General features: G+C 34.0%; 2 protein-coding genes across 2 annotated transcripts; one reads left to right on the plus strand and one right to left on the minus strand.

The window, feature by feature from the left end:
- The first annotated feature begins 303 nt into the window (after positions 1–303).
- On the plus strand, positions 304–1818 carry LOC145641033 (uncharacterized). Its single transcript, XM_081692230.1, has 2 exons — positions 304–718; positions 1323–1818. The coding sequence occupies exons 1-2, from the start codon at positions 353–355 to the stop codon at positions 1506–1508; spliced, it is 552 nt and encodes a 183-aa protein (XP_081548356.1). The 5' UTR covers positions 304–352; the 3' UTR covers positions 1509–1818.
- Positions 1819–2030: 212 nt separating this feature from the next.
- On the minus strand, positions 2031–13626 carry LOC145638991 (phragmoplastin DRP1C-like). The gene is made up of 16 exons (XM_081690081.1): positions 13182–13626; positions 13002–13065; positions 12802–12906; positions 12078–12179; positions 11273–11323; positions 11083–11144; positions 10117–10207; positions 9932–9996; positions 9648–9842; positions 9416–9535; positions 9261–9331; positions 6375–6600; positions 5712–5762; positions 3780–4011; positions 3486–3625; positions 2031–2580 (listed from the first exon to the last, which is right to left on the minus strand). The coding sequence occupies exons 1-16, from the start codon at positions 13311–13313 to the stop codon at positions 2452–2454; spliced, it is 1836 nt and encodes a 611-aa protein (XP_081546207.1). The 5' UTR covers positions 13314–13626; the 3' UTR covers positions 2031–2451.
- Positions 13627–14484: the final 858 nt, after the last annotated feature.

The following is a 14484-nucleotide window of genomic DNA, read 5'->3' on the forward strand; positions in this document are numbered from 1 at the left end:
TTTAGAAAGTGGATGATGTGGTAACACAAAGATGATGAGACACAAATATCCGAAGTATGACTATTAGAGTCGGTTTGGTGTATTTGCATTAAGTTAGTATATTTGTTAAGTTTATCTTGTTAGGAGTTTTAGGCAAGTTGAGTTTCCTATTGTATTATGTAAATATATGTGATTAATATTAATGTAAAGGCTAAGCCGTTTTCTCCACAATATTCTTGAGTTTAACAACGACATTCCATCAAAGACAACAAGACAAGTAGAGATAATTTGCGAAACATAATCTTATAAAAACCTTATCTTCAAGCTTCAGACAAATATACATCAGTTGATAGCCACATAATATAACTTGCTAATGCAAGAACTAAATCGTACAATGTTTCTGAATAGTATTAATAATTTAAGGCCTGCAATTTATTCATCACTATCTAATTCAACCCATTTACATGGGTACAAGAACATCGATTCTTCTTACCGAAACTTAATCTGCAATTTATCATTCTACAAATTCAAATCCGATGATAATACAAGCACCCCAACTGGTAAAACATTATGTTGCAGGGCAAGGAGAAGAGTACGATACGACGAAGAAGATGATGAAAGTTATGGTTACAATGAAGAAATAACTATACTGGAAATGTATAGTCAGTCAGCCAGAGGAGAAGCTCTGCTTGTGACAGCTATGGTTGATGATCAACAAGTAGAAGTTCTCATCTTTAAGGTGACACCATTATTAATAGTTCTCACATCTCAACTTCTTTACATATTCTCTCTTTACATTATAATTCGTATGCCATATGTATTTTCTAACTCAAAAATTAATTGTCACATTATTCCATCAATTCGTCACAGACTTTTCAAATTTCATAAATTCCCATGGAAGTTAATTTCGTCATAGCAAAATCATCTATCCAACTCGCACATTATTCAAATAAAAAAGAGGGTAAAAGGAATCTTTAGTACTCAATAACAAATAAGATGATAAGTTGATTTGGCAAATAACACCACATCAACAATATTAGTATAATACTCCCTCTATCCCTAAATTACATTCCTCTTTCTCTCTATTATGTGAGGAATAAATGCTAGAAAGAGGAATGTAATTTTGAGACGGAGGGAGTAATATAAATAAAGTAACTAAAGTCACAACCTAAAATGCGCATAAATCAAGCAGTTAGTTTATTTTTATTTTTTTTTCATAAGAAAATGTTGCTATTTCAATTTCAAACATTATAATATGGAAAACATGATTATTAATTTTAGATGGAAAGAATTGTTTATTAATCAAAATGCACGTTTCAACTGAGCTTGATTGTTGATTGCAGGGATTTTCTTCATGCTTGAGTTATGGGACATCTCCAGATCCATCAAAAAGTGTTCTTCCACAAAGAGCAAGAATTATGTTAATAGACAGGATTAAGGGTCCTTTCAACCCCAACAATATTGAGTACATAGAGAAAGGTTTGACATGGGAGGCATTTAAAAGTCGTTTTGCTTCTACTAAAAACTAATGAATAAACTTCATTATTCTTCAATTAGTGTTTCCCAAGATTTGATTCACATCTTGATCTTTTCTTCTTGAGATCTCGAGCTCTTTAAGTAAAACTCAATAAATCTAGCTATTACAAGAATAAAATTTCAGAGATACATGCACATGCTCTCTTTGTTCGGAATTTATTGTCATATTAAAAGTATAATTTGAATTATATGACAAATAAATATACTCAATCTAGCTAGATAGCTTTTATTGATGTATTTCCTGAATCCAAATTTTATATAAAATCGGATCAATTCCAAGTATCATGCAGTAATTAAATTTTATACTCAATCTAGCTAGATAGCTTTTATTGTTTTATTAACAATGCTGCAGTTGCAGGTAGTAATTTTACTAACAATGTTGCATTTGTTGTAACATGACTGATTTCTCGTCAAAAAATAGTAGTACGAGTAATAGAAATAACTGGTCTTGAGCTGGGTGAGTCGGATCGAACCTCAAGTTTCTACGCATATCAATCACCAAAAGTATGTTGCACAGCCGAATTATATTACCACACAAATTCATTGTGTAAAAAATGCAGCAAAACACAATTTACAAGTATACTCCCTCATTTTTAGATAATATACTTTGTATCAGATATCTGACAGAGCCATTGTGTTTTTCACAAAAGAATTACAATAACAAAGGACCAAAGCCATATTGGTAGTGTGTAAGAAACACATTGATATCTCCTCGGAGAACACTTTAAATCACCTACATCCTATATCTCAAAATTGGTGCTCATAAGAGAAGTAATGTTCTCAAGATCTCATGAATTGTGTCAGGGATGTATGTGTAGGTGTGAATTGAATAATCAATCATACGTAGCTTGTAAGAGGGCCTTTTACCTTTCACTACTGCATAGTTCGTTTACAACAGACAGTGAGAACCTGAAAGACTCAATCATGCGTGAGTCTTCATCTGTTCCATGCCACGGAATCAATATCATCCCTTGCTGACTTGTAGAGTTGAAGCCTCTTTGATAGTGATTCTCTTCTGGACATTAATGCAGGATCTTCATCCAACATGGCACTAAGCTGATCTTTCTGCATATTGATGAACCCCAAGTATTACTAACCAAGAGAAATATTATATTCGACAACTTTCTAAAAGGAAACCACGCACAAACATACACAGCTCCTATTTCTAATATATATCTCATTACCAATTCTTCCATTACATGCATCTGTACAGGAGGATTCAGATAAAGTAAACAAATGCATTCTTGCAAACAAAGAGTTGGGAAATTATTTAATATACAGAGTAAAAAAGAATCATAATTTACGTCTTCTGTACAACCATGCGTAGTAATTAGTAAGAAAATGCTAACAGAACACATAAATTGTCCAACTAAATTATTAGCTGATTTCAGTTTGTCTTCTGATCTAATAAGATGCTAACTACATAGAGTGCTCATCCAAAGTACACCAGAAAATGCCCTTGTGTTGCTTCATTGATTTTAAGAATGTCAAGTTTTCTTTCTTTTTATGCTGCTAGTAAAGATGTTGGTACTACTTTAATTCCAGTAATATTCTCTTCTGCTACTTTCCTCAGGAAATAATCTACCAGTTAACTTGAAGAAGTCTCAGAGATAAGTTCTCTTAAAGATACGGCTGCTGACATTTGGACCTCTCCAAGAGTGGTACTTGATAGAAAATAAGCATAGTTTTTATGGAATCAATTCAGTAATTTACCGGATAATTAATTAAGACAGTTGAGAAAATAGAGGACAAAAGAAAAGATATAAGTGTTACTGTGGGAAAAGGAGGTGGTTAGTTTATTAGGTAACTGATGCAATTTATCCTAGCACTTTATGAGAAATTACTATAACTACTATACAACAAGTTCATAACTAAAATCACTAACAGTGCAGAGGAGCTTTAATTGAAGATAGAGATTACTCTACAGGAGCAAATGGATAAGGCAATGTCAAAACTAATACAGAATTTACCTCTCTTTTCCCAATTTGAACATAGAAGTTGTTTAGAAGTGCTCTTTTTGCCTCTCGGACTTGGCAATGTACAACTGCCTTTGGAATAGAATTTTTCAATGTGTCACAAACCATACCGACATATGCTGTGACATTTGATCCTGGAAAGCAAAGCAAATAAAAATTTTCAGCTTTAGCATCATTGTGATAAGAAATGAAGCATATGGCAACATGATGTGAAATGAGCAGAAAGTTTAATTTCAGTGAACTAAACCCAGATACAGGGATCAACACTTGAAGCATAAATGAACTTACCAATTCTTCTAAGGTGATTATCAGTGTAACGATCAGAATTTGAAGCAGGTTGGTTTCCGGTATTCTTCTCTGGTTCGAGTTGAAGCTTCCTGAAAAATTCAACTGTTAGGTACGTGGACTCCATCTCTACCAGACGCACGACAGTTTTCCGACTTTCATCTCGGAATCTTTCCAGTGAGTTATTAGCAGCTGCAGCTATATCACTTTGAAGTGATGGGAATCTCTTGAGCTCCTATGAGATGGAAAACATCAAAATTAGCAGAGAAACCTTTTGTATTGGTATAATATATGTGTAACTCATGGAATCTTATCCCTTTATTATTTAAAAAGCATGGAGATTGGAGATGCAAGGGGAATTTCTAATTCTCTCACTAATTAAAATGAAAATTTTACAATTTACAAACTAATATACTTATATATGTTTGACACCAAGCTCTGACATTACTTGACAAATTTTATAAAAAACATGAGCAATATAGGTGGTAAAATTGCAATATTACTTGAGCAAATTAATTGTGATGTTTTGTGTTGATCAGCACCAAGCTAAAATCTTAGAGCCTTCATTGTACTAATTTCTCTCCTTGGTACTATTCTTTAAAGCTGTGTGGCTCGATACGGATAATCTTTTTTTCCCCTCCTACAAAATAAGAATCAATTCTTCTTTTCCTAATTTATCACTAGCCCTTATTTGATGAATCAGTGAGCCATTTTCTGCTGTGTTGTAAGCTTTTGTCAAGGTGGTAAAACCTTAGAGGCTAAGCTATTCAACCACTTCATTTTCATTTCTTGGTGCTTAATAATCGTAGTTAGCTTCTAATTTGTGACTGCTTTATATCTGTTCCCTTACACTACACATCAAAATGCAGTAAATGTATAAAAACCAATGATGTATATTAGTGCATATACATTGATCACTGCTTAGAGTATTCAAATCTTGCTTAGTTAACAGATTTTTAACATAATTTATGACATACGGAGTTTTATGTACTACAATTATTACAATGAGGATTTATATTTGAACATTTTTTTAATATTTAATTATGTTTTTTTTTTTTCCATGAAAGATATATGTTGGGATTGTTGACATGAAAGATATGGAATAATATTTTAACATGGTTGCTTATTGAATAAAAAAAGTTGATTATTGAGAAATAAATACTTGCATAAGAAAGAGTGAATTAATAGTGCGTAGAAAAAAAAAATTATTCATATGTTTATTACATCAAGAAGAAACTGAATATAAATTTGTTGATGAAATATATAAAAACATACATAATGTCATATGCGCATTTTAAAATATCTATTTGGCTATTAAACTCTTTCTTAATAAAACCATTTTATGAATTAGTATTATAGACAAGTTAATTTTTTTTATAAATAAAGAGTGTTAGTTTAAGAATAGTTATTGTAAATTACCGTGTGCAGACGTGACCTAACCTTGTTGAGTTTTTATAATATACATGTCTCACTTTCCACTTTTACAGAATACATAAGGCACGTGGCTCTTGTTAACTTTAAAACTTGTCATTGGTTTATTATAATCCAAAACAATAAAAACAAATAACAAAATATAATCCAAAACAATGGTCTGAGCTAAAGTTAGCAACTTGTAAGCGACACTAATTCTAGAGAATGTTACGACAGAAGGGAAAAAAAATGGCCATTTGCAGGCAGTAAATAAAAATAATGCAAGACTAGATGTACACTCAAGCTTACAAATATTCTAAATTCAGCAATCCTAAGGATTGCAACTATGGTCAGAGCTTCATGAGAAAGGTTGCCCGTCCTAAGCAAGAATCACGAGATGTTATTACTCAGAAACCAACAACTGATATGGAATATGTGTTTGACTTATGTGCAAAAAGACTGTACATAAGAATAAATACTTGGGGGGGGAGGGGTGGATGTATTAGTGTATATTCATTTTCTCACCAATGTTGCAGCTATTGACTTCCTGACGAGTTCTTTCAAAATCAGGTGCACCTGTGAAAAAACAAAGTTCAATGAATTAAACGATATAGTACAGAGAATGAATTAAACGATTTAGGGAGGAAAGTATCCCTTAGCTAGTAATCTCTAACAATTACGAAAAGTACAATACTTAAATATTGAACATTTGAAACAATGCAATGGCTCCCATCTATGGTATAAATTGGTCCAACATATAACTCTGACCAAAAATACTGCCTCCTATTTAAATTGGTCAACTAAAATTGCATTTATAAACACAACGGGAAAAAAAATGTTCAAAAGGACAAATTATTAGGAAAATTGATTTAGTACATTGTGATCCAAAGATGCATTATTGTCCAATTATTTATCACTTCATTCAATTACTCTGGGTATGGTAAGATAATAAGCTACAACTACAATTATGACCTTTGTCATTTAAAAGATGATTTCTGAGAGTCAGATAAGTAACTTCTGAAAAGTAACTATCAATTAGATAGACACTCTGAATTTCTGAATTTGGATGTTTCGGCAGATTGATGCTTTTGTAAGTCATCTCTTCACTCTAACATGTTGACTTCCAGTTTAGAATAATGTCGCCATTTAATAAACAAGATAATATATAAATGTAGAAATGAACTTTACCGCATCAACTGTTGCCTCAGCAGGGCCTTTAAAGTATCCAAGTGATCCATCAATGAGTCTTCTGATTCCTTGCTCAGGGGCAATTAAATGGGGCTGGTACCCATCAGCTTCTGACACAACTTTCCGGACATTTGATGTTGAGAGATGACGATCAAGAGGGAGTTTTTTCATAGCAGCTGGGAGTTGGTGGTCAAAAACCAAATAAATTCGATCACCACCAGGCCGCCTGAATTAACATTGTGCATCAGAATTTTGCAACCAAGATAGATATACAGGTGCAAATTATTCTTATTCCAGAGCTACAGATAGTCCAAATTATCTATTACGTCATGTAAGAAACCCATCAACATACCAAAAGCAATGTCAAAGTATTGAGTCAGAAGACAATTAATATAAGAAATAAATAGTCTCACAACTGTCATGAACCCAATTAACAGCACAGCCCAACCCATCAAGGTATACACTAGAAGGCCCAAACACAAACAAGCAACCCATGGTCAGCAGGAGAATAACGGTCAGCAAGGCAAGGGTCAACCAAAGGGTCCTTGAAAGGGACGGCAAGGGGAAGTCAACACAACAAGAAAGAAGAGACAAATCTAATTAAAGAAGAATTAGGGAAAGCACTCAGCCTAGTTTCAATTATGTCAAGTATGGTTTTGCTATTTTAGTGATTAGTAGTCACATGTAACTATTAAGCCTCCTTGTGTCTTAGAAACTGATTATAGGTAGAAGAAGATAGTATGTGGAAGATAGCCAGATATTATTTGAGTTAAGCACTTGTGAGATTAGTAACCTAAAGTTACCATGAGAGTCATGGCCTCAAGCTATTCCTATCCTTGTAATCTTCCTTAAGCATTATTAATCAAACAAGCTTTCCCCTAAATTTTCTCTAATTACAGCCTTAATACATTGCTGAATTTTGGTCCTTGACACCAACATCATGTAAAACATATCATATTTGCATAACACAATCCAGCAACTTGGTACCCTATATTGGTATCATTTATTTTTAACTCAGACCTCCATGCATGGCATGAAACGAATTGTACGACATCAGCCAACTTTATAGCTGTGTTCAAAATTCAGCAACCTAGTATCATTTAGCTATTACATGTGGTCCACTTCGCATGATAGTATTCTCAACTTCTCAGTTTATTGTTTATATTGATCCAAGCAATATATTTTTGTACTTTATGGATAATGACATGCAATCATTTCCATTATACATATCTAGTATGCATGTTTTCAAATTGGAGCTAAATCATAAATAAACCCACTTTAATCTTGGTCTAAAGTCTTACTAGCCAAACGTCATAGCTGATGAGGTCAAAAGGCACAATAACATAAAGTCAAATCAATGAAAACACCCCAAGTCTTGATTTTAACTGTTAATTATGATGTGCTGTGAGCCTATGACTGCTATCAGAATTGAAGAAAATTGGAGAGTTACAGCTCAAGGAATTGCTCATAGTTAGAGATATATAGAGCTGAAGAAGGGTTCTTGGTCCTAGACTCCTAGTACTAAATGCCAATTATATGAGAGAAAAGCTTCAATTATCAGAGCAAGAGATCATAATGAAGTTTTTATTCTGACGTAGGATTTTGTTGAATTGCCTACCAAAATTACGTTTCAGCTACAGTCCTGAAGTTTAGACTTCCATACCATTCAACTTATAAGTGAGAGCTAATTCTGAAATGATCAATAGAAATTACTCCATCCATCCATCCATTTGTCTAGCAAAAAAAAATGTGACTCCAACAGTGTGCAGTGAGCCACAATGTTCATGGTAAATAATAAATTGGGGCAAAGATTGTACCATATTACGGGGAACTAGGATTATTTAAGGCAAGATTACATTCATTGCCATAAATAGAGACTAAAAACAACTATTGATATGAACTTGTCACTCATAATAAATTGGTATGAACTTGGTTGCTCTAGTCAATGGGTCCTACAGTCTTACATGTTGGAAAGCATGTTTAATTTATTAAAAAGTTATTAAAATAATGATAATCTACTTCCTCCGTTTTTTTTTAGTTGACACCATTTGACTTTTACACTATTCACAGACTACACTTTGACTCGCTTTTGTGATTTATAGATACGATAAAATATAATAATGTGGGATCTTGTTTGAATCATCTATATGTATATTTTATTAATATCCCATTTTTATAATTTCACAATGTTGATAATTGAAATTATTAAGCGTTAAAAACATGCGTTGGCAAGCATGATAATAGAAAGGTGTCAACTAAAAAAACAGAGGAAGTATAAATTAAATAAAAATTGCTCACTAAAATCTAAAAATGCAATCATTTGACTTTACACTTTTAAGTAATGTATTGTTGGTAGTTAGCAAATTTAATAATAATTTGATTTTAAAATGTTATTTAACTTTTCTAGCATGTGGGGCCAACTCTGGTAGGTGCAATGCCATTGTTTTAGTGACCAAGTTTGTGTCAATTTATTAAATAGTGACAATTTATGTCAATAGATGTAGTTGAACTATGATTCACGTTAAATGAGTGTGATTTTGCATTTGATTAAAGTGTTAAACACATGTCTTCTACTCTTCTCCTAACATTCTTCAATTTTGCAAATGATGAACCTTTATCTGTAGGGAAGGTGAGGTTCAGCTCTAGATTTGGGATATTACAAAGAGCCTTGCCATATGTTAGTTTCTATTGGGCACAAAATTTTAAAAGATTTGTACTGAAAATAAGAATAACTCTCTGGCACAAATTATACAAAGTCAAACACAAGTAGTAAGGAAACTAGGGGGGGGGGGGGGGGGGGGGAAGAATAAAAGAAAGTAATAAATACATAAACAAAAGATAAAACATACTGTGAGCCAATACTTTAAATGAATTAACAAACATTACCCGCCCTCAAGATGCTCCTTGAACACTTTATCAAATGCACGGCACATTTCCAATATTGTATATAACTGGGCCTGCACATTTTTGGTGAAAAGATTAACTCTATAAAGTGCCACCGTAAAGAAGAGCTTAAAACTATAGTGGAACTCAATACTTACCCCTCCATCTGATCCAATAGGTCTGCCTATACGGTCCAATTCAGCATTGATTTCATCAATTGTCTTATTGATAAGGGCAATAATACTTGGTATTTTCTGTCTAATTACAACCTCCAAATGCTGATTGAAAAGAACAACATTTAAGCCTCATGAGAGTTTGACAAAATTTGGGAATGTTATAAACATAATTATGAAAACATTACAGAGCATAAAATAAGCTTTATATTCTAACCTGAGATAAAAGTTTTGCCAAATATTCAGAACCCATTTTATGAGCCAAGTGAGAATATTCTGGGCTATGTTCAAAGTACTCCCTCTCCTTCCTACGAGCAAAATTAATGTCGACATTTTTGTTGATATCAGCTTGTGAACGATTCACTATACCAACCCAGGGATGTTGTAGCCTATATGCTCTTCCTTCAAGAACCTTTGTATATGGAGCAAGAGTTCATGAGTTTTTTTTTTCTTACAGATAAATTGAAAATACCGCCTAATCATTCACAGAAAGATACATACATCAAGAGCATTTGTTCCTTGGTCCATCAGATCAAGTTTCGTTAAGACACCAAATGTCCTTTCACCTGCAAATGCAAAAGATAGTTGTTAATATAAAACATTGGCCAGCAAAATAAAAGGTTCTGGGAAAGTATAGTTACTACCATAATGTCCTCTAATAGCATCACAAAAGACATCTAACTTACCTGAAGGATCAACTTCTCTTGCCAACTTTATAGCATCTGATGTGGCTATATCTTGATTAGCAGGAGAAATAGCCAAGATAATGCAATTAGGCTACAAGAAAATCAGAAATAGGCATGTTAAATGACTATAGATTGTTCTATTTGTAAACATGACTAACTACATTTAACATATCCTTGCAGAGATAGCCTGCATTTATATTTCCATGCAACCAAAATTTACACCCTGCAACCTAAACTGTAAACAGCAACAACTACTAGACACACAGGGGGTTTAATTAAAACTTGGTACTTAGCTACAACTTGGTAGCCAGCACTTCAACCCTACCCTTCCCTCCTCACCCTTGAAAGAGAGTCAAAAAAATGAAACAAAAATCATTGTTTCCAACCACATAGAGCAGTTTTGGCTGTAAAATTATGGCAGAAAAGACCAAGCAAACAACAAATGAAAAACAATGGTTCAAACACTGACTTGACAATGTTGCAACTCATTATATAATATTGGTTAGCACCAACAATCATGATTCCCCAAAAATAAAATGACCTAAACATAAAAGCAACTCAGAAGACCCATATCTAGACCATAATCATGGAAATGAGCACCAAAGGATGACCAAAGTCTTCGATGATCCTAGTTTACAGTGATCATGGTACATACAGAGCTCATCCAGAGGTTTGCCAACCGATAAAGACTAGAAATGAGCTCTCACATCCTTTTTGTAACTTGCTTTAGCTTAGAAGTGGATATGAACCACTATCATGGTGGCACTCTTCTTTGACACAGCCAACAAAAATAACAACATGTATTCCTAATTTATCTATCAAGTTTCAAGAAACAACAGAATCAACCAAACATGGCCTGACTGACACGAGATCTACAGCCTAAAAAGAAACCAAAAAGTACTGACCATAACACTGCCTCTCACTCCTACATTACAATAGACTTAAACAAAAGAGTAGTTCATGTACCTTCTCGACATAACTGCGAACCATGTTCTCAATGTCCTGGACTATACTTTCTTGTTGTCCCTCTGCAGTAGGCCAAATAAGACACAAGAGTATAAAAGGTTACTAAGTCACTGTGTCAGATTATGCTTTGTGCAATGTTCATTATGTAACTGCATTTATTATTGCTATACAAAAATAGTCAGAAAATTACCTACTGCAACCTTTGTCAGCCCAGGAAGATCTATAAGTGTCAAGTTCACAACTGTAAAAAGAAACAGAAAAAGTATAAGCAATGATGCTTATAAAAAAACATGCTAAGAGTAGATCTCAGCATATTAATTGTGATAAACAAGAAGCATCAAGCAGACGATTTTGTAATTTGTATATGAAAAATTATCCAGGAACATGTATCTCTCCTCTAGGTTATCTGTCCAATTATTGTCGTTCTAAATGAAAGTGTCAATATCCATATATGTGTAAATATAAGAGCATTGCGCAAATAATGTCTACAAACAATAATAGTGTCTGCTGGAGCTCAAGTGATAAGCCAAATGTAATTTCAGGTAGACATGTTGTGGCTAGCAAGATGATATCGACTAAGGAAAAACTGTTTGATATCCAATATGAACTATTAGTTGTATAATTTGATGAAAGTGGCAACATATAACTAAAATCTGATGTTTGCACACAATGAAGGTTTACTAAGGTACAACTTTGGTGCTAAATAATCTAACCAAAGAGAAGAAAAATGGAAAAAAAAAAAAGTAAACAGCAAAAGATATTAAAGTTGGTTGTCCAAGGAGAATGAAAGAAAGGGACAGCTATAAAATACATGCATCATCGAAAAAAGACTAGGTTATATGGTACAACAGAATTGACTGTAAGTCTGCTACCCAGGTGGTTACTTCTGGAGGTAGCTATGAAGGTCACCTCTGTCCCCAAACTACAAAGCAAGGAACGAAAAATATACAAGTCTTAATGAAACCATAAAGCATAACATCAGTATAGATGCATACCATTTGGTGAATAGATGCTCAGGTGAATTGGGATATTAGAAATTGCTTTTGTTTTTCCAGTTATACGATCAGTTTCATCAGCTATTTCTTTGCGGACAGCAGCTGCATAAGAAAAATAGAAATATATAATATATGTATACATTTAAGAATTGCATAGCCATGAAAAGAAAGCGATAAGAAAGCCACCAACAGGAAATCTTCCTCTAATAGGAAATGGCCAATAACATAGACCCACCAACATCCAACAGGGCTACGAATCATGTAAAAAAGTACAGGAATCAACTAAAGAACTAAAAGTTCAAACAAGGACAAATACTTAACCATGTTGAAATGAGTTTAAACGGTTTCAAACCAGCTCCCGACAGAAGAGTTCACCATTTTCAACCAAATAATAATTGAGTCAGTCAATTACCAGCTTAATTGGTAATCTACTTATACATGACTAATATCACTAGAAAAATCACCTTCAAACCCTTACTTAAACCTAAATGATTCTACACTTGCATTTTCCTTAGAAATGTATTGTTAAAAAGCAATTAGCTTTACGAATTAACAAGACTAAGTATCAAATACAACATAAATTTCAACTAATTAAAGTTTATGTATCATTAATCAAAGATCAACATATAGTTGGCATTAGCTCAAATAATCACATAATGACCAGAAAATAGTTCATAAACTACGAGAGTCAATGCAGCAGCACTAGAAAGCTGAAATTACGAACCAAAATCGGTATATTTTCTCTTCGGTGCGTGAAGAAATTCTGCATAATCAGATCCACCCTCGGTCTTGTGCAATTGCAGCACCAGCGGCCGCCGCGTAACAATTCCTTTCAACATCAACAAAAGCCATATTTCAATCAAATCAATGAATCGGATCTCAGTCATTAGGCATCATCAATACGAAATGAAATCGAAACAATACCAGATCCACGAGGAAGAAAATCTCTTCCGACAACACTTTCCAACACCGATGATTTTCCAGAACTCTGAAATTTCATTCACATTCTTCAAATTTGAATCAAAAATGTAACAACCACAAATGTGATTTCAAATGAAATAATCAGAAATTCAAAAAAGTCAAAAAAAGGTTTGAATGAATGACCTGACCACCGACAACAGCAACAGAAGGAAGAGCTTCCCAAAGAGAAAGACCTTCACCGCCATGATCACCGAGAACAGTACAAGCTCGTTGGATTTTGTTAACCAATCCAATCAAGCTCTCCATTGTCGCCATTTTTGAATTTGTAATGAAGATCTAAATCTCGAAAATGGCGTTTGAATTGGATCAAATAGGGCTGTTGTGTTTCTGGGTTTAGAGTGTGATGAATGAGAGAGAGAGAAGGGCAGATGAAAGTTGGTGCGGAGATTTGGGCAGATCCGCAAAGAGGGTGGAGAAAGAGAAAGAGAAAGCGCGAGCACGATGATGGGAATATAGTTGCTTTCTCGACTGCTATGTGATTGTAGCTCAGGGGAGGAACGACAAATTATTTGAAATACAACGTAGGGGGTTGTTTGTTAAACGAAGTTTTCCAAAGATCCTCCCTTCGTTTCTCTAGTCCTGTACTCCCTTCGTTTTTTTCAAATAAATGTTACAGTTTGTCGCATATATTTTTAGCAATTTAATTGATTAAATCTTTATTATATTTCCTCCTTTTTTTTTCAAGTGAATTGCTAAACAAAGCTCTTATTTTACAAGACAATGCTCCCTTTTTGACATGAAATGACGATCTTGCCCTTTGAGTAACTTGGACTATATAATGGTTCTTTATGAGTCATATGGGCATTATTATATCATTCCGACCCCTCCACTTACTACCACGTGGTTAAAAAATTTCCTGAGCCCACCACATCGGAATCCACGTCATCCAACCCCACCACCTTCGATCCACCACCAAAAAACAGTTTTTAAAAAAAATTATTATGTATAGGCGTTATTCGAAGTGCGCCTATTGTGTGAATATACTTAACATTCATTGGGAGTGGGAATTAACATATACGATTAGGAACAAATAAAGTAGGGATTAGCCAACAAGTTTTTAAGAAACTTGTAAACCGTTCACAGATCATAATAAGGCAACCATGAATAAAGGGACAACGATAGCAACAACGATCGACCCGTGAAGGTTACACCCCATTCATAATCCATGAGATTACTATAGGGAATATTTCAAGCATTACCCCAAACTTGAACCCCAATGTGATCATACACTTAAGCATGGTGGCGTCCAAAGGGAAGGAAGCTAGAGCAAAAGAGTTGCCAACAAGTTTTAGGAACTTGTAAACCGTTCACAGGGTGAAGATTACACCCCTTAACGATCCATGAGATCATCAACTCCATTAGGTCTAGAACCATGACTGGAAGTTCGAGGATAAAGGTACAAATCCATCCTAAAAGAGATTGAACC

The sequence above is a fragment of the Chenopodium album genome, chromosome 7 (assembly GCF_948465745.1).
Source record: "Chenopodium album chromosome 7, dcCheAlbu1.1, whole genome shotgun sequence".
NCBI lineage: Eukaryota > Viridiplantae > Streptophyta > Magnoliopsida > Caryophyllales > Amaranthaceae > Chenopodium > Chenopodium album.

Bases quoted from the DNA above. Each gene is read 5' to 3' on its own strand.
- LOC145641033 (XM_081692230.1), top strand. From the start codon at position 353: ATGCAAGAACTAAATCGTACAATGTTTCTGAATAGTATTAATAATTTA. The intron at 719-1,322 runs GTGACACCATTA...TGTTGATTGCAG, and splicing joins TAGAAGTTCTCATCTTTAAG to GGATTTTCTTCATGCTTGAG.
- LOC145638991 (XM_081690081.1), bottom strand. From the start codon at position 13,313: ATGGCGACAATGGAGAGCTTGATTGGATTGGTTAACAAAATCCAACGA. The intron at 12,180-12,801 runs GTTCGTAATTTC...TTTCTTATGCAG, and splicing joins GAGAAAATATACCGATTTTG to CTGCTGTCCGCAAAGAAATA. The intron at 9,997-10,116 runs GTAAGTTAGATG...TTGCATTTGCAG, and splicing joins AAGAGAAGTTGATCCTTCAG to GTGAAAGGACATTTGGTGTC.